This window comes from Oncorhynchus gorbuscha, linkage group LG03 (genome assembly GCF_021184085.1).
Source record: "Oncorhynchus gorbuscha isolate QuinsamMale2020 ecotype Even-year linkage group LG03, OgorEven_v1.0, whole genome shotgun sequence".
Classification (NCBI taxonomy): domain Eukaryota; kingdom Metazoa; phylum Chordata; class Actinopteri; order Salmoniformes; family Salmonidae; genus Oncorhynchus; species Oncorhynchus gorbuscha.
Window position 1 is genome coordinate 3665598 of NC_060175.1, and position 20655 is coordinate 3686252.

At 45.7% G+C, this 20655-nt stretch overlaps 1 protein-coding gene across 1 annotated transcript in view; it reads right to left on the reverse strand.

Moving 5' to 3' along the window:
* Window positions 1-20207, reverse strand: part of dennd6aa (DENN/MADD domain containing 6Aa) — a 58940-nt gene extending 38733 nt beyond the window's left edge. Inside the window, exons 1-6 of the mRNA XM_046338314.1 lie at window positions 18122-20207; window positions 17849-17887; window positions 17710-17752; window positions 7075-7187; window positions 1011-1091; window positions 257-362 (exon numbers count right to left, since the gene is read on the reverse strand). Of these exons, the coding sequence (XP_046194270.1) occupies window positions 257-362; window positions 1011-1091; window positions 7075-7187; window positions 17710-17752; window positions 17849-17887; window positions 18122-18349 (610 nt within the window). The 5' untranslated portion in view covers window positions 18350-20207. The remainder of the gene's footprint in view (window positions 1-256; window positions 363-1010; window positions 1092-7074; window positions 7188-17709; window positions 17753-17848; window positions 17888-18121) is intronic.
* Between the last annotated feature and the right edge of the window lie 448 nt (window positions 20208-20655).

Here is a 20655-nt window from a genome sequence, read left to right on the forward strand (position 1 = left end):
ACTAGCCTCTCTACTAAAGGGAGGGGCCACAGACTAGCCTCTCTACTAAAGGGAGGGGCCACAGACTAGCCTCTCTACTAAAGGGAGGGGCCACAGACTAGCCTCTCTACTAAAGGGAGGGGCCACAGACTAGCCTCTCTACTAAAGGGAGGGGCCACAGACTAGCCTCTCTACTAAAGGGAGGGGCTAGTCTGTGGCCCCTCCCGGTTTCAGCTGATGTTTCCCCATTGGAACAGGATGAAATGAGGAGACCCACCAGCCTCCAGACACGGCTCCTGCTTCTCAAAGTACTCTGGAGCGACGAGCTTCAGCAGGGAGTGGAAGAACGTGACATAAGGAAGCTTGCTGATGAGGACCAGGGACTGGAAACACAAACACACATAGACACACACACACAGACACTGTGTTAAAACGTAGTCTGATAGCTGTTGTTGAACTGTGCTAAAACGTAGTCCGATAGCTGGTGTTGAACTGTGCTAAAACGTCGTCCGATAGCTGGTGTTGAACTGTGCTAAAACGTCGTCCGATAGCTGGTGTTGAACTGTGCTAAAACGTAGTCTGATAGCTGGTGTTGAACTGTGCTAAAACGTGGTCTGATAGCTGGTGTTGAACTGTGCTAAAACGTCGTCTGATAGCTGGTGTTGAACTGTGCTAAAACGTAGTCTGATAGCTGTTGTTGAACTGTGTTAAAACGTAGTCTGATAGCTGGTGTTGAACTGTGCTAAAACGTCGTCTGATAGCTGGTGTTGAACTGTGCTAAAACGTCGTCTGATAGCTGGTGTTGAACTGTGCTAAAACGTAGTCTGATAGCTGGTGTTGAACTGTGCTAAAACGTAGTCTGATAGCTGGTGTTGAACTGTGCTAAAACGTCGTCTGATAGCTGGTGTTGAACTGTGCTAAAACGTAGTCTGATAGCTGGTGTTGAACTGTGCTAAAACGTAGTCTGATAGCTGGTGTTGAACTGTGTTAAAACGTCGTCTGATAGCTGCTGTTGAACTGTGTTAACTCACCTTCTGAAAGTAACCCCTCTTGAGTGACTTGTCCCGGACTTGTCTGAAGTAGACGTAACCATAGTAATGGCCTTGGTCCCTCTACACACACACACAAACTCACATTTAGTATGGGCACACACACACGTACAATAAAACACACACACTATATTTCATTAAGCCTAAACACGACATGGTTGGAAGTGAACAGTTGACAAGTGAATTGAGGCAGTGGATAATACTGACATCATACCAGCTCTTTCTCTATAGGACAGGTTATATACTGGCATCATACCAGCTCCTTCTCTATAGGACAGGTATATAGGACAGGTTATAATACTGACATCATACCAGCTCCTTCTCTATAGGACAGGTTATATACTGGCATCATACCAGCTCCTTCTCTATAGGACAGGTTATATACTGGCATCATACCAGCTCCTTCTCTATAGGACAGGTTATATACTGGCATCATACCAGCTCTTTCTCTATAGGACAGGTTATATACTGGCATCATACCAGCTCCTTCTCTATAGGACAGGTCTATAGGACAGGTTATATACTGACATACCAGCTCCTTCTCTATAGGACAGGCTATATACTGGCATCATACCAGCTCCTTCTCTATAGGACAGGTCTATAGGACAGGTTATAATACTGACATCATACCAGCTCCTTCTCTATAGGACAGGTTATATACTGGCATCATACCAGCTCCTTCTCTATAGGACAGGTCTATAGGACAGGTTATATACTGGCATCATACCAGCTCCTTCTCTATAGGACAGGTTATATACTGGCATCATACCAGCTCTTTCTCTATAGGACAGGTTATATACTGACATCATACCAGCTCCTTCTCTATAGGACAGGTTATAATACTGGCATCATACCAGCTCCTTCTCTATAGGACAGGTTATATACTGGCATCATACCAGCTCCTTCTCTATAGGACAGGTTATATACTGGCATCATACCAGCTCCTTCTCTATAGGACAGGTTATATACTGAAACCCAGACGTCATACCAGGACCTTCTCTATAGGACAGGTTATAATACTGGCATCATACCAGCTCCTTCTCTATAAGACAGGTTATATACTGGCATCATACCAGCTCCTTCTCTATAGGACAGGTCTATAGGACAGTTTATATACTGACATCATACCAGCTCCTTCTCTATAGGACAGGTCTATAGGACAGGTTATATACTGACATCATACCAGCTCCTTCTCTATAGGACAGGTTATATACTGACATCATACCAGCTCCTTCTCTATAGGACAGGTAATATACTGGCATCATACCAGCTCCTTCTCTATAGGACAGGTTATATACTGACATCATACCAGCTCCTTCTCTATAGGACAGGTTACATACTGACATCATACCAGCTCCTTCTCTATAGGACAGGTAATATACTGGCATCATACCAGCTCCTTCTCTATAGGACAGGTTATATACTGACATCATACCAGCTCCTTCTCTATAGGACAGGTTACATACTGACATCATACCAGCTCCTTCTCTATAGGACAGGTTATATACTGGCATCATACCAGCTCCTTCTCTATAGGACAGGTTATATACTGGAATCATACCAGCTCCTTCTCTATAGGACAGGTTATATACTGGAATCATACCAGCTCCTTCTCTATAGGACAGGTTATATACTGGCATCATACCAGCTCCTTCTCTATAGGACAGGTTATATACTGGCATCATACCAGCTCCTTCTCTATAGGACAGGTTATATACTGAAACCCAGACGTCATACCAGGACCTTCTCTATAGGACAGGTTATATACGGGCATCATACCAGCTCCTTCTCTATAGGACAGGTTATATACTGACATCATACCAGCTCCTTCTCTATAGGACAGGTCTATAGGACAGGTTATATACTGACATACCAGCTCCTTCTCTATAGGACAGGTTATATACTGGCATCATACCAGCTCCTTCTCTATAGGACAGGTTATATACTGGCATCATACCAGCTCCTTCTCTATAGGACAGGTTATATACTGAAACCCAGACGTCATACCAGGACCTTCTCTATAGGACAGGTCTATAGGACAGTTTATATACTGACATCATACCAGCTCCTTCTCTATAGGACAGGTTATATACGGGCATCATACCAGCTCCTTCTCTATAGGACAGGTTATATACTGGCATCATACCAGCTCCTTCTCTATAGGACAGGTCTATAGGACAGGTTACACTCCCAAGGAATATTTATTTTGTTTTCCAACTTTAGTATTTTCCAGTGTGTGACCAGAGCTGGCAGTCAGAGTGCAGTAGGAAGTCATGGCCGGCCGGTGATTGGCTGAGGCGTGTAATGGCCGGCCGGTGATTGGCTAAGGTGTGTAATGGCCGGCCGGTGACTGGCTGAGGCGTGTAATGGCCGGCCGGTGACTGGCTGAGGTGTGTTCCGGCTGGTTGGTGACTGGCTGGTTGGTGACTGGCTGAGTAAGAGCGTCTGCTAAATGACTTAAATGTAAATGTAAATGTGTGTTCCGGCTCGTTGGTGACTGGCTGAGGCCTGTAATGGCCGGCCGGTGATTGGCTGAGGTGTGTTCCGGCTGGTTGGTGACTGGCTGGTTGGTGACTGGCTGAGGTGTGTCATGGCTGGTCGGTGACTGGCTGGTTGGTGATTGGCTGAGGTGTGTTCCGGCTGGTTGGTGATTGGCTGAGGTGTGTTCCGGCTGGTTGGTGACTGGCTGGTTGGTGATTGGCCTGAGGTGTGTTCTGGCTGGTCGGTGACTGGCTGGTTGGTGACTGGCTGGTTGGTGACTGGCTGAGGTGTGTTCTGGCTGGTTGGTGACTGGCTGGTTGGTGACTGGCTGAGGTGTGTTCTGGCTGGTTGGTGACTGGCTGGTTGGTGACTGGTTGAGGTGTGTTCTGGCTGGTTGGTGACTGGCTGGTTGGTGACTGGCTGAGGTGTGTTCTGGCTGGTTGGTGACTGGCTGGTTGGTGACTGGCTGAGGTGTGTTCTGGCTGGTTGGTGACTGGCTGGTTGGTGACTGGCTGAGGTGTGTTCTGGCTGATCAGTGACTGGCTGGTTGGTGACTGGCTGGCTGAGGTATGTCATGGCCGGCCGGTGATTGGCTGAGGTGTGTTCTGGCTGGTTGGTGACTGGCTGGTTGGTGACTGGTTGAGGTGTGTTCTGGCTGGTCGGTGACTGGCTGAGGTGTGTTCTGGCTGGTCGGTGACTGGCTGGTTGGTGACTGGCTGAGGTGTGTTCTGGCTGGTCGGTGACTGGCTGAGGTGTGTTCCGGCTGGTTGGTGACTGGCTGAGGTGTGTTCCGGCTGGTTGGTGACTGGCTGAGGTGTGTTCTGGCTGGTTGGTGACTGGCTGAGGTGTGTTCTGGCTGGTCGGTGACTTGCTGGTTGGTGACTGGCTGAGGTGTGTTCTGGCTGGTCGGTGACTGGCTGAGGTGTGTTCCGGCTGGTTGGTGACTGGCTGGTTGGTGACTGGCTGAGTAAGAGCGTCTGCTAAATGACTTAAATGTAAATGTAAATGTGTGTTCCGGCTCGTTGGTGACTGGCTGAGGCCTGTAATGGCCGGCCGGTGATTGGCTGAGGTGTGTTCCGGCTGGTTGGTGACTGGCTGGTTGGTGACTGGCTGAGGTGTGTCATGGCTGGTCGGTGACTGGCTGGTTGGTGATTGGCCTGAGGTGTGTTCTGGCTGGTCGGTGACTGGCTGGTTGGTGACTGGCTGGTTGGTGACTGGCTGAGGTGTGTTCTGGCTGGTTGGTGACTGGCTGGTTGGTGACTGGCTGAGGTGTGTTCTGGCTGGTTGGTGACTGGCTGGTTGGTGACTGGTTGAGGTGTGTTCTGGCTGGTTGGTGACTGGCTGGTTGGTGACTGGCTGAGGTGTGTTCTGGCTGGTTGGTGACTGGCTGGTTGGTGACTGGCTGAGGTGTGTTCTGGCTGGTTGGTGACTGGCTGGTTGGTGACTGGCTGAGGTGTGTTCTGGCTGATCAGTGACTGGCTGGTTGGTGACTGGCTGGCTGAGGTATGTCATGGCCGGCCGGTGATTGGCTGAGGTGTGTTCTGGCTGGTTGGTGACTGGCTGGTTGGTGACTGGTTGAGGTGTGTTCTGGCTGGTCGGTGACTGGCTGAGGTGTGTTCTGGCTGGTCGGTGACTGGCTGGTTGGTGACTGGCTGAGGTGTGTTCTGGCTGGTCGGTGACTGGCTGAGGTGTGTTCCGGCTGGTTGGTGACTGGCTGAGGTGTGTTCCGGCTGGTTGGTGACTGGCTGAGGTGTGTTCCGGCTGGTTGGTGACTGGCTGAGGTGTGTTCCGGCTGGTTGGTGACTGGCTGAGGTGTGTTCCGGCTGGTTGGTGACTGGCTGAGGTGTGTTCTGGCTGGTTGGTGACTGGCTGAGGTGTGTTCTGGCTGGTTGGTGACTGGCTGAGGTGTGTTCTGGCTGGTTGGTGACTGGCTGAGGTGTGTTCTGGCTGGTTGGTGACTGGCTGAGGTGTGTTCTGGCTGGTCGGTGACTTGCTGGTTGGTGACTGGCTGAGGTGTGTTCTGGCTGAGGTGTGTTCCGGCTGGTTGGTGACTGGCTGGTTGGTGACTGGCTGAGGTGTGTCATGGCATGGGGAAAGTGTTGGCTGAGACTGTATGACTCTCACAGAGATTCTCATCTCTCAGGTGTGAGTCAATGTTTACCTGTAGAGTCATGAGGAGTTTCCCCTTAGCGGACATAAATTCCATTCTAACCCAGCCAGCTCTATATCTATTCTAACCCAGCCAGCTCTATATATATTCTAACCCAGCCAGCTCTATATATATTCTAACCCAGCCATTCCTATTCTAACCCAGCCAGCTTTATATCTATTCTAACCCAGCCAGCTCTATATCTATTCTAACCCAGCCAGCTCTATATCTATTCTAACCCAGCCAGCTCTATATCTATTCTAACCCAGCCAGCTCTATATCTATTCTAACCCAGCCAGCTCTATATCTATTCTAACCCAGCCAGCTCTATATCTATTCTAACCCAGCCAGCTCTATATCTATTCCAACCCAGCCATTCCTATTCTAACCCAGCCAGCTCTATATCTATTCTAACCCAGCCAGCTCTATATCTATTCTAACCCAGCCAGCTCTATATCTATTCTAACCCAGCCAGCTCTATATCTATTCTAACCCAGCCAGCTCTATATCTATTCTAACCCAGCCATTCCTATTCTAACCCAGCCAGCTCTATATCTATTCTAATCCAGCCAGCTCTATATCTATTCTAACCCAGCCAGCTCTATATCTATTCTAACCCAGCCAGCTCTATATCTATTCTAACCCAGCCAGCTCTATATCTATTCTAACCCAGCCAGCTCTATATCTATTCTAACCCAGCCAGCTCTATATCTATTCTAACCCAGCCTGCTCTATATCTATTCTAACCCAGCCAGCTCTATATCTATTCTAACCCAGCCAGCTCTATATCTATTCTAACCCAGCCATGACTATTCTAACCCAGCCAGCTCTATATCTATTCTAACCCAGCCATGACTATTCTAACCCAGCCAGCTCTATATCTATTCTAACCCAGCCAGCTCTATATCTATTCTAACCCAGCCAGCTCTATATCTATTCTAACCCAGCCAGCTCTATATCTATTCTAACCCAGCCAGCTCTATATCTATTCTAACCCAGCCAGCTCTATATCTATTCTAACCCAGCCAGCTCTATATCTATTCTAACCCAGCCAGCTCTATATCTATTCTAACCCAGCCAGCTCTATATCTATTCTAACCCAGCCAGCTCTATATCTATTCTAACCCAGCCAGCTCTATATCTATTCTAACCCAGCCATGACTATTCTAACCCAGATAGCCCCATTCAGCATGGTCCTCAGAGTTTGATAGATCAAAAACATTTTCAAATAACCCTCCCCTTGTACTGTCAAATAAGTTGCAGACCACCCCCCCATAGAATTAACTCAAAACAATGTTTACGACCACAATTAACACCTGCAGCGGCGACCCCGCCCAGCAGCGACCCCGCCCAGCAGCGACCCTGCCCGATACAGCCAGAAAGACAAGAGATGTCGAGTCCCTGAATCCTTTTTACCTTCAAGCAGACTGGGGCGTCACGGTCAAACTGGTCCAGAAAACATCCCAGGGAAGACTTCCTGCCTGAGGCCTGGCGGAAACGGAAGCAGAACTGTGTGTCGCCTAGACAACCTGCCAAACAGGAAGAGGAAACAAATGTCATCTTCCTCTTGGCTAGATGGAATTCCAGCACTGACATGGGGAAGTGGACAGGGGAGGAATGTTGTGATAGCAACAAGGTTCTGGAATGGAGGTTTTGAAACCAGTTCGTTAAAGCAGTGATTTATCACACAAAGAAGCTGTTTTACTATAAGAATGAAGCCTGGGTGCCAGTCTGTTTATGCTGTCCTACCAACTCCTTACGGGATTATCATGCTTTTGACAATGGCAGCAGAGTTGGGAAGAACACACAACAGATCTGGGACCAGGCTAATAAAATGTCATACAGGGGCCAAATAAGACATTGAAGTCTAACAAGGCTTTGGTGAAGACCTTTTGAAAGGGTAAACGTACTGTATAGTGAAACACCAGTCCTACATTCCAGAGCAGAGCCAAGCCTGCATGTCAGCCTGTGTCTATCTGCACACCACATGGGGACAGGAGGTTTTCCCAGGTGCCTAATGCAGCAGAGCTCCAATCTCTCCAATATGTATACATAGGACAGCTGTCCCCAGTCCACCTGACTGTGCTGCTGCTCCAGTTTCAACTGTTCTGCCTTATTATTATTTGACCCTGCTGGTCATTTATGAACATTTGAACATCTTGGTCATGTTCTGTTATAATCTCTACCCGGCACAGCCAGAAGAGGACTGGCCACCCCACATAGCCCGGTTCCTCTCTAGGTTTCTTCCTAGGTTTTGGCCTTTCTAGGGAGTTTTTCCTAGCCACCGTGCTTTTACACCTGCATTGTTTGCTGTTTGGGGTTTTAGGCTGGGTTTCTGTACAGCACTTTGAGATATCAGCTGATGTACGAAGGGCTATACAAATAAATTTGATTTGAGTATTTCAAAGGGGTTGGAATACAGGAAGTCAGATTTCAGTGGAACCTAGTGTTGATTAAATACAGGAAGTCAGATTTCAGTGGAACCTAGTGTTGATTAAATACAGGAAGTCAGATTTCAGTGGGACCTAGTGTTGATTAAATACAGGAAGTCAGATTTCAGTGGAACCTAGTGTTGATTAAATACAGGAAGTCAGATTTCAGTGGGACCTAGTGTTGATTAAATACAGGAAGGCAGATTTCAGTGGAACCTAGTGTTGATTAAATACAGGAAGTCAGATTTCAGTGGGACCTAGTGTTGATTAAATAGAGTGATGTTAATATTTCCCGGAGTTTCTCCTCTGAATCAGGTAACAAGTGGGCTGAGTTCCAGTCACTCCTTGTACAATGTGTGAAATTCCAGGCTATGCTTTGTGTGCTGAACTCAGCCACTGCTCACCTCCATCGTAAATCGTGGTGTTGAGTTTTAAAATCGGCTAAGCCAGTCGGGTACAGAGTGACACAGTAGAGTATATCGCAGAAGAATATAGTACATCACAGTAAAGAAAAGAAAAGTTGAGTATAGTACAGTAGAGTATAGTATAGTACAGTATAGTTCAGTACTGTAGAGTACAGTATAGTTCAGTACTGTAGAGTATAGTATAGTTCAGTACTGTAGAGTATAGTATAGTTCAGTAGAGTTCAGTACTGTAGAGTATAGTATAGTTCAGGACAGTAAAGCACATACAAATTGAGTACCCTACCGAGCTCTACCCTACCGAGCTCTACCCTACCGAGCTCTACCCTACCGAGCTCTACCCTACCGAGCTCTACCCTACCGAGCTCTACCCTACCGAGCTCTACCCTACCGAGCTCTACCCTACCGAGCTCTACCCTACCGAGCTCTACCCTACCGAGCTCTACCCTACCGAGCTCTACCCTACCGAGCTCTACCCTACCGAGCTCTACCCTGATGTCCAAAACTTGTGAAACATCAACATCTATGATTGGTTCATATTTGGTCCGGTCCAATCAAACGTTGTCTTGTTTGGTGGCAGAGCTCTTTCAAATAATAGCCAGTGTGTAAAATAAATTCCCAAATATGTAAAAGGAGGATATTGTATATTTCTACCTTTGTGTACCTATTCAGGATGAATCTCTATAAAGAGAATGTCAGATCCATCATTATGTTTCAGTAAAATGTTCGGTGTAAATGGTATGAGTTGTATGGTTTGTTAAAAACTTAGAAATCAAAACGGTATTTGTTTGGCATACATTTTTGGCCTAAAATCTGAGTTACTGTGGAATTGCCCTACAGACTAATACAGGTAGTCACATGCTTAAGGTGATTCTCATGAAACCAGTTTAAATGTCTGTAGCAAATTAAGTTACAAAACAATGACGCATCGGCAAAAAAATAAAAATTAAATTAAATGTTAAATTTTTTTACAAAATCGACCAAGATGTCTAGTTTTGGGAAAGTATCTTTTTAAATACATTTTTCATTTGCGCCTGAATTTCATGCCATTTGTTACTCCAAAAACTCGTTATCGAAATGTATCCGGATTAAATACTAGGATAATGTTTTAAAAATGTTTAATTTTCAAAAAACGTAAAACTTATTTGAATAAAATATATGTTGCTGTAGTTTGTCCATAAATTGTATACTAGTTTAAGTATACATTAAACAAAAACCTTCTGTGGACATGGGTCTCATTACCATAATACTTTTTCAAGACCCTGTAAAAACTTGAATCCGTTTTTAAAATATAATCTTTAATAACTCATGATGCAAGAGAAGTAGTCAGATGAGCTTAAATTATGTTCATTTATTTATTTTCAGAGTTAATTTCATATTCTAAAAACACCTCCCTTACCCTAGAACTCTGCCAAAGGGGGCAGAGTTGCAATCTACTGCAGAGATAGCCTGCAGAGCTCTGTCTTGCTATAGACCACCTTCTGGCCCCAGCTGCGCCCTGGACACCATATGTGAATTGATTGCCCCCCCATCTATCTTCAGAGCTCGTGCTGCTTGGTGACCTAAACTGGGACATGCTTAACACCCCGGCCATCCTACAAACTAAGCTTGATGCCCTCAATCTCACACAAATGATCAAAGAACCTACCAGGTACAACCTCAAATCAGTAAGAACAGGCACCCTCATAGACGTCATCCTAACCAACCTGCCCTCCAAATACACCTCTGCTGTCTTCAACCAGGATCTCAGCGTTCACTGCCTCATTGCCTGCGTCCGTAATGGGTCTGCGGTCAAACGACCACCCCCTCATCACTGTCAAACGCTCCCTAAAACACTTCAGTGAGCAGGCCTTTCTAATCGACCTGGCCCGGGTATCCTGGAAGGATATTGACCTCATTCAGCAACTTTTCAGGGAAGTCAGGAACCGATAAACACCGGAAGTTTGCTTTCCAAAGGCTAGCTTTTTCTAAACAGAAATTTGCATCCCATCCTGTAGCACAAACTCCAAAAAGTTTTGGGACACTAAAGTCCATAGAGAATAAGAGCACCTTATCTCAGCTGCCCACTGCACTGAGGCTAAGAAACACTGTCACCACTGATAAATCCACAATAATTGAGAATTTCAGTAAGCATTTTTCTACAGCTGGTCCTGCTTTCCACCTGGCTACCCCTACCCCGGTCAACAGCACCTGCATTCCCCACAGCAACTCGCCCAAGCCTCCCCTATTTCTCCTTCACCCAAATCCAGATAGCCAATGTTCTGAAAGAGCTACAAAATCAGCTGGGCTAGACAATCTGGACAGTCTCTTTCTAAAAATTATCTGCCGAAATTGTTCACTCCAGACCTGACTGCCCTTGACCATCCATGTTAAACACGGCTCTGAAACGCTGCTCCAGACACTGAGTCAGTCAGTTAGGATAGGGGGCAGCATTTTCACGTTTGGATGAAAAGCGTGCCCAGAGTAAACTGCCTGCAACTCAGGCCCAGTTGCTGATTAAAATATATAATATTTGTATAATTTGTTTGAAATATATATTTTTCTTCCAGTGTTAAGCCTTTTCATTCAGGGAACAATGTTTAAAAAAATATTACACATATTGATTTGTTTATAACAGTTTGACTACGAAAACAGTAATTAGACTTTTGTGAAAATATTGGTAAAATTAATCATATCTGATCGAAAAAAACGTGATGACTTTAAAGTAGTTATCTTGTTTGGGATAGGGGGCAGCATTTTCACTTTTGGATGAATAGCGTGCCCAGAGTGAACTGCCTCCTATTCAGTCCCAGATGCTAATATATGCATATTATTATTACTATTGGATAGAAAACACTGAAGTTTCTAAAACTGTTTAAATGATGTCTGTGAGTATAACAGAACTCATATGGCAAAAACCTGAGAAAAAAATCCAAACAGGAAGTGGGAAATCTGAGGTTTGTAGTTTTTGAACTAAGCCCTATCAAAAACATAGTGAGATATGGGTTATGTTGCACTTCCTAAGGCTTCCACTAGATGTCAACCGTCTTTAGGACATTGTTTCAGGCTTCTCATGTGAAGGGGGGCCGGATGGGAGCTGTTTGACTAATTGGTCAGCCTCATTCTCAGCCACGCGCTTTCACATGAGAGGTAGCTCTTTTTGCCATGCCTTTTCTACAGACAATGGAATTCTCTGGTTGGAACATTATTGAACTTTTATGATAAAAACATCCTAAAGATTGATTCTATACTTAGTTTGACAAGTTTCTTCGACCTGTAATATAACTTTTTGAACGTTTCGTCCGAATGGACCTTTTGGATTTGTTTACCAAACTCTCTAACAAAAGAAGCTGCTGGACATAAATGGACATAAATTATGGACATTATCGAACAAAACAAGCATTTATTGTGGAACTGCGATTCCTGGGAGTGCATTCTGATGAAGATCAAAAGGTAAATGAATATTTATAATGCTATTTATGAATAATGGTGACGACCCAACATGGCGGATATTTCTCTGGCTGGTTTGGGCTCTGAGCGCCGTTCTCAGATTATGCTTTTTCTGTAAAGTTTTATATTTTTTATTTGAAATCTGACACAGTGGTTGCATTAAGGAGAAGTGCATCTAAAGTTCCATGTATAATAGTTCTATTTTCATCAACATTTATTATGAGTATTTCTGTTTATTCATGTGGCTCTGCAATATCACTGCATGTTTTGGAACTACTGAACGTAACACGCCAATGTAAAAAAAGATTTTTGGATACAAATTTGAACTTTAACGAACAAAACATACATGTATTGTGTAACATAAAGTCCTATGAGTGTCTTCAGTCCTAGACACGTTAACTATATGGCCTTCTGAGAGGTGCAGCGGTCTAAGGCACCACGGCTCATTACCGTAGCGTTGCCACAGACCTGGGCTCATTACCGTAGCGTTACTACAGACCTGGGCTCATTACCGTAGCGTTACCACAGACCTGGGCTCATTACCGTAGCGTTACCACAGACCTGGGCTCATCACATTTACATTACATTTACATTTAAGTCATTTAGCAGACGCTCTTATCCAGAGCGACTTACAAATTGGTGCATTCACCTTATGACATCGAGTGGAACAGTCACTTTACAATAGTGCATCTAAATCTTAAAGGGGGGGGGGGGGTGAGAGGGATACTTATCCTATCCTAGGTATTCCTCACCGCAGCGTTGCCACAGACCTGGGCCCATTACCGTAGCGTTACTACAGACCTGGGCTCATTACCGTAGCGTTACCACAGACCTGGGCTCATTACTGTAGCGTTACTACAGACCTGGGCTCATTACTGTAGCGTTACTACAGACCTGGGCTCATTACCGTAGCGTTGCCACAGACCTGGGCTCATTACCGTAGCGTTACTACAGACCTGGGCTCATTACCGTAGCGTTACTACAGACCTGGGCTCATTACCGTAGCGTTACTACAGACCTGGGCTCATTACTGTAGCGTTACTACAGACCTGGGCTCATTACCGTAGCGTTGCCACAGACCTGGGCTCATTACCGTAGCGTTACTACAGACCTGGGCTCATTACCGTAATGTTACTACAGACCTGGACTCATTACTGTAGCGTTACTACAGACCTGGGCTCATTCCCAGATCCGGCTGTGGCCGGGAGTCCCACAGGACAGTTCACAATTGGCCCAGCGTCATCAGGGTTAGGGGAGGGTTTTGCCGGTGGGGCTTAACTTAGCTCATCGCGCTCTAGCGACTGTTTTTGGCGGGCCGGGTGCCTGCGTGCTTACCCCGGTCATCGGTTGAACAGTGTTTCCTCCGACACATTGGTGAACCCGGCATCCGGGTTAAGCTGGCGGGTGTTGAGGAGCGTGGTTAGGCGGGTCATGTTATCGGAGGACGCATGACACCACCTCAGCCTCTCCTGAGCCAAATTGGAAAGTTCCAGCAATGGTGACAAAAATGGGAACAACAACAATTATTTAAAAAAGGGAAAAATGGAAATAGCGAAGTATACATCTGAATCTCGGTGAATAATTTCTGTAAATTCACTTCAGAAAGTGTTTTTTTCTTCTTTTTTTCTACAGTTCAGTGAGAATTATCCAGTGTAAACTACCAGTGACATGCTTACTTACAGGCCCTTCCCAACAACGGAGAAAAATAAACATAACAGGAGGAATAAATCCAATGGAATAACAATAACATGGCTGTGTACACACAGCGTACCAGTATATAGATATGTATATATAAGTAGGGCTAGTGACTAGGCAACAGCATAGATAGATAACAACAGTAACGTATGTGAAGGCAAAAGAGTCGGTTTAAAAAAAAGGGAATATCCAGTACAAAACTAACTTTGGGCCTCTTGGACTTCATCCCAGTATGACTAATGTCCCTAAAACAAATATGTATTTGTCACATTGTTGTTTCAATGAGTCAGGCTAGGTAAATAATTTGATCTGATGGTCAAAAAAAAACTCACCAAATATGTTTTTAAAGAGGAGATCCACCCAATGCAATGTTCCATTGCTTTTTTTGATTAATTCATTATCAACATTATTATTATTATTATTATTATTATTTTATATATCAGCCTGCGAACATTTTACTGCATAGTCCCAGTCGTTATTAGACAGAACATCGCGGCCCGCGGGGAAAAACAAAACAATCTAAAAGCAAATCTAAAAATCACATTTTCCCCAAACACAATGGTTTATGTCTGTTTGTTGTAGTGAATTACAAAACTAAATGTAAGTAAAAACACAACGCCTAAAGGTTCCTTACCAACATGGCTCCCGACCTCCAAGCCATAAGACTGGTGAACCTATCAAACCCAGACCATTTGGATTGACAACTATTTTATGTTGCCCTGACATTATGCCCACACACTGGACTCTACCCCCACACACTGGACTCTACCCCCACACACTGGACTCTACCCCCACACACTGGACTCTACCCCCACACACTGGACTCTACCCCCACACACTGGACTCTACCCCCCCCCCCCCCACACACACTGGACTCTTAACCCCACCCCCCCACACACACACTGGACTCTTAACCCCCCCCCCCCCACACACACTGGACTCTTACCCCCCACACTGGACTCTACCCCCCACTGGACTCTTACCCCCCACACTGGACTCTTACACCCCCCCCCCCACACACACTGGACTCTTACCCCACCCCCCCCACACACTGGACTCTTAACCCCCCCCCCCACACACACTGGACTCTACCCCCACTGGACTCTTACCCCCCCACACTGGACTCTACCCCCCACTGGACTCTTACCCCCCACACTGGACTCTTACCCCCCCACACTGGACTCTTACACCCCCCCCCACACACACTGGACTCTTACCCCACCCCCCCACACACACTGGACTCTTAACCCCCCCCACACACACTGGACTCTTACCCCCCACACTGGACTCTACCCCCCCACACTGGACTCTACCCCCACTGGACTCTTACCCCCCCACACTGGACTCTACCCCCCACTGGACTCTTACCCCCCCACACTGGACTCTTACACCCCCCCCCACACACACTGGACTCTTACCCCACCCCCCCACACACACTGGACTCTTACCCCCCCCCCCCCCCCACACACTGGACTCTTACCCCCCACACTGGACTCTACCCCACTGGACTCTTACCCCCCCACACTGGACTCTTACACCTCCCCCACACACACTGGACTCTTACCCCACCCCCCACACACACTGGACTCTTACCCCCCCCCCCACACACACTGGACTCTTACCCCCCACACTGGACTCTACCCCCACTGGACTCTTACCCCCCCCCCCACACTGGACTCTACCCCCCACTGGACTCTTACCCCCCACACTGGACTCTTACACCCCCCCCCCACACACACTGGACTCTTACCCCACCCCCCCACACACACTGGACTCTTAACCCCCCCCCACCCACACACTGGACTCTTACCCCCCACACTGGACTCTACCCCCACTGGACTCTTACCCCCCCCACACTGGACTCTACCCCCCACTGGACTCTTACCCCCCCACACTGGACTCTTACCCCCCACACTGGACTCTTACACCCCCCCCCACACACACTGGACTCTTACCCCACCCCCCCACACACACTGGACTCTTAACCCCCCCCCCCCACACACACTGGACTCTTACCCCCCACACTGGACTCTACCCCCACTGGACTCTTACCCCCCCACACTGGACTCTACCCCCCACTGGACTCTTACCCCCCACACTGGACTCTTACACCCCCCCCCACACACACTGGACTCTTACCCCACCCCCCCACACACACTGGACTCTTACCCCCCCCCCCACACACACTGGACTCTTACCCCCCACACTGGACTCTACCCCCACTGGACTCTTACCCCCCCCACACTGGACTCTTACACCTCCCCCACACACACTGGACTCTTACCCCACCCCCCCCACACACACTGGACTCTTACCCCCCCCCACACACACTGGACTCTTACCCCCCACACTGGACTCTACCCCCACTGGACTCTTACCCCCCCACACTGGACTCTACCCCCCACTGGACTCTTACCCCCCACACTGGACTCTTACACCCCCCCCCACACACACTGGACTCTTACCCCACCCCCCCACACACACTGGACTCTTACCCCACCCCCCCACACACACTGGACTCTTACCCCCCACTGGACTCTACCCCCACTGGACTCTTACCCCCCCACACTGGACTCTACCCCCCACTGGACTCTTACCCCCCACACTGGACTCTTACACCCCCCCCCACACACACTGGACTCTTACACCCCCCCCCCCACACACACACTGGACTCTTACCCCCCCCACACACTGGACTCTTACCCCCCCACACACACTGGACTCTTACCCCCCCACACACACTGGACTCTTACCCCACCCCCCCACACACACACACACACTGGACTCTTACCCCCCCCCCCACACACTGGACTCTTACCCCCCCCCCCCACACACTGGACTCTTACACCCCCCCACACACTGGACTCTTACACCCCCCCACACACTGGACTCTTACACCCCCCCACACACTGGACTCTTACCCCCCCCCCCACACTGGACTCTTACCCCCCCACACACTGGACTCTTACACCCCCCCACACACTGGACTCTTACCCCCCCCCACACACTGGACTCTTACACCCCCCCACACACACTGGACTCTTACACCCCCCCACACACACTGGACTCTTACACCCCCCCCCACACTGGACTCTTACACACACCACACTACCCCCCCCCACACACACACTGGACTCTTACCCCCCCACACACACACACTGGACTCTTAACCCCCCCCCCCACACACACACACACACACACACACACACACACACACACACACACACACACACACACACACACACACACACACACACACACACACACACACACACACACACACACACACACACGGCTCTATACTAGGATCATCAACTAGCACGGGATGCTAATATGACTAGGATCATCATCAACTAGCACGGGATGCTAATATGACTAGGATTGTGCCTTTGGCTGATGGACAATGAAAGTTGATTTGAAAACCAATAGAACAGGAGAGAAAGTGGTCTCAGTGGCAATATGCTATTTTTAAATCATGGGATTAAAAACTGCATGAAACTTTATTTAGACCTTTTTTGTCAGTAAATACATGCCGAGGCGGCAGTTATGACGATAGTTACTCATCGAGACTCCGTATTGACATTATTAATCTGGTGAATTGCAAGTGAACGACCGCTTCCTTGGTTTAAAGGAAAATCTTCAAATTCAACGTTTCCTGTAAACCCAGATCCCTGTAAACCCAGATCCCTGTAAACCCAGATCCCTGTAAACCCAGATCCCTGTAAACCCAGATCCCTATAAACCCAGATCCCTATAAACCCAGATCCCTATAAACCCAGATCCCTATAAACCCAGATCCCTATAAACCCAGATCCCTATAAACCCAGATCCCTGTAAACCCAGATCCCTATAAACCCAGATCCCTATAAACCCAGATCCCTGTAAACCCAGATCCCTGTAAACCCAGATCCCTGTAAACCCAGATCCCTATAAACCCAGATCCCTATAAACCCAGATCCCTATAAACCCAGATCCCTATAAACCCAGATCCCTATAAACCCAGATCCCTATAAACCCAGATCCCTATAAAACCAGATTCTGGTTCATGAGAGACTATGAAGGAAGGAGCTTACCTGAGTTGGAGTCTGGGAATGACAAGTAGCAGATACTTGTTTTCTGGAACAAAAATAAGGTGACAGTTTATTTGATGTGACGTTTCAATACAAGACAGTCAGTGTGATACAGGAGGTTACTTTTGAAAACATAACTTGCCTCCTTCTCGGATAGTTTTGAATGGTGTGGGTAGATGACCTGCAAGAGAGAGAAACAACAGTTGGCTAGCTAACGTAGCTGTTAACGCGGATAGCTAGCTAACTAGATGCTAACTACATAAACATTACTTTAAACTCCAATAGCTTGCTAAAGAACATTAGCCAGATATATAGTTAGCTACGACTAACACCATTATCTAGTGAGCCAGCTAAGCTTTAGCTATCCATCTAACGAATTGACAACAAGCAGAGAAAGGTATTTATTTCACTGTACCTCCACCGCCTGGCCGAGTTCTAGATCAAACCCGACGACACAGATACAGTGTAGCCAGGCAGAGAAGCGATCCCACGGGAGGAGAAGCGGCTCCGTGTCCTCCTCTCCTCCAGGCCCGACGGTTAATGTTATTTCTTCAGCTGGAGAGATGCTCACATCCTCGTCTCCAACCTCTTCAGGCTCTGCGAGTTGCTCCTCTATCTCCTCAGAGCCCTGCAAAGCCATCATGAAACCCGACGGTGGAAATTGCTTCCTTTAGATAACTTTTATACTGGTCACTTTATTCTTCGATAGCAAGCTAACCCACACGTTAAAAAAAACAACCCACGTAGTCCGGCGTCGCTACGCTACGTAACGACGTAACGTTCCAACCAGAAATGCAGTCGCGGCACAAGCCCACTAGTCAGCGCTACAATCATGGGCGTTTTTTAAAAATGTTAACACATTTGCAAAACAATTTTTATTAACATTTATCAACAAAAAAAAAGAGGAATAGTCACACATGCAAACAAGCATACAAACAAACTATTTACATTGCCAGGAATCCTAAACAAACAAATCATATTAATTAAAAATACAAGAAGTTTTAATTGCCTTTTTGTAGTGCCATATTGTTTAAACTCATGTATAAAGTGAAAAAGTTAGGTTTTGAATTAGACTATTTGCATGTGTGAATGTGAAATATACCTAGTATTATTAGCAGTTTGATTAAATATACTACATCTTTATGTCAGAATTTCTCAAATAAATCATTATATCAAAACGATTAAATAGTACAACTGGTTCTATTAAATAATAATAATAATAATCTGTATGTCAAATCCAAAGCATTCTACTATAAATACAGGCAAAAAGCAAATGCAAAATGGTCTCCTTCTCCATTCCACAGAAATCACAGTTATATTCAATATTCAGCTTGAATCTTTCCAAAACATGTTTCACAGGATAAATGCTATGTAACATTTTAAATGAAACTTTGTTACTGATACAATATTTGTTAGCAATTTTCCATGAATTCCCCCATTCTATATCACCATAGATATCTGACCAAAATAATCTTGCTGAGGGAATTGTAGTATCACAAACAATATTCCCTAATCTGTTTATTACAACATTTATCTTTGATGATAATATTTCCAATTAATATATTTTCATGTAAATCTATGTTACTTACATCAACCACAGAGGAATTTAAAAGAGATACAACACCCCTTGGAATTGCATCAAAAACTATTGCATATTATTTGGGGGTTATTGGAATTTTAAACTTATCAAGAAATGCCCCATATGAGAGTAGATATCCATCCTCATTCAGTAACTGACCAACCAAAATAATTTTATTCTCAAACCAGTTATGAATCGTAAATCGTACATCTTTGTTGTTCCATATAAAATTGTGTTGATTTGCTAACATCCAAGCTAAAATTGCCTGCTTAATAGAATTTGGCCAACTTTACTGGGATTTTATCAACATCAAAATTACAATGAAGCAAAAATTCTAAACCACCACCAGAGTCAAATAAATACTTAGGGAAGACATTCCAGATACTGTTCTGGTTCATACTTCAGAATCCAATTCATTTTAAAAGTATTATTTAGAGTATTGAAATCTAGAACCTCAAGACCTCTTTGTTCTTGGGTATTAGTGAGAATATATTTCTGTAGATAGTCAGGCTTGTTCCTCCAAATAAAATGATAAAGAATCTAATCTAAGTCCTTTACAATTTTAGGGGGTAAGTCAAGTGATAACGAGACATAAACCAATCTGGATAACCCTTCAGCTTTGGATAATAAAACCCGACCATATAACGAAATATCTCTCATCAAGTTCAATTTCTTCTTTGTTTTCTCATTAATGGGGTTAAAGTTCAATTCACTCATTTGTTATTCATCCTTGCATATAACAATTCCAAGATAAATCATCTTATCTTTAATTGGGATGCCATATACTTCCTGTAAAACACAGTCCTTGCGTGGAAATAGACTGACTTATTGATAGTAATTTTCAAACCCAAAACTAAGGAAAAGTCTTCAATACAGGAAACTGCTTTAGAAACCTCATTCCTGTCTCTTAAACATATGGTGGTATCATCAGCCAGTTTAAATTCATTGCCAAGTGCTGAACCACCTTGAAAATTCCCTTTCTTGATATGAAGAGCCATTATTTGAGTAACCAATACAAATAAAAATGGGCTAATTGGGCAGCCCTGCCTAATGCCATGCCCAATATCAAATCTTTGGGATGTCCCGTGAGCTAGTTTTACAGAGCTAGTACAATCACTATATAAAGTTTGGACTGCTTTCAAAAAAAGTCACCAAACCCCCAAAAACATATTGCTTTGAACATAAACTCATGTTCTACAGTGTAAAAAGCTTTATAAAAATCAACAAACATAAGAAACCTATCATCAAGGATGAGGTCATTATAGTCAATCATATCTAAGATCAACCTGATGTTATTACTAATGTGTCGACCATGCATAAAACCACATTTGATTCCCGGGACCACCCATACGTAGAATGTATGCACACAT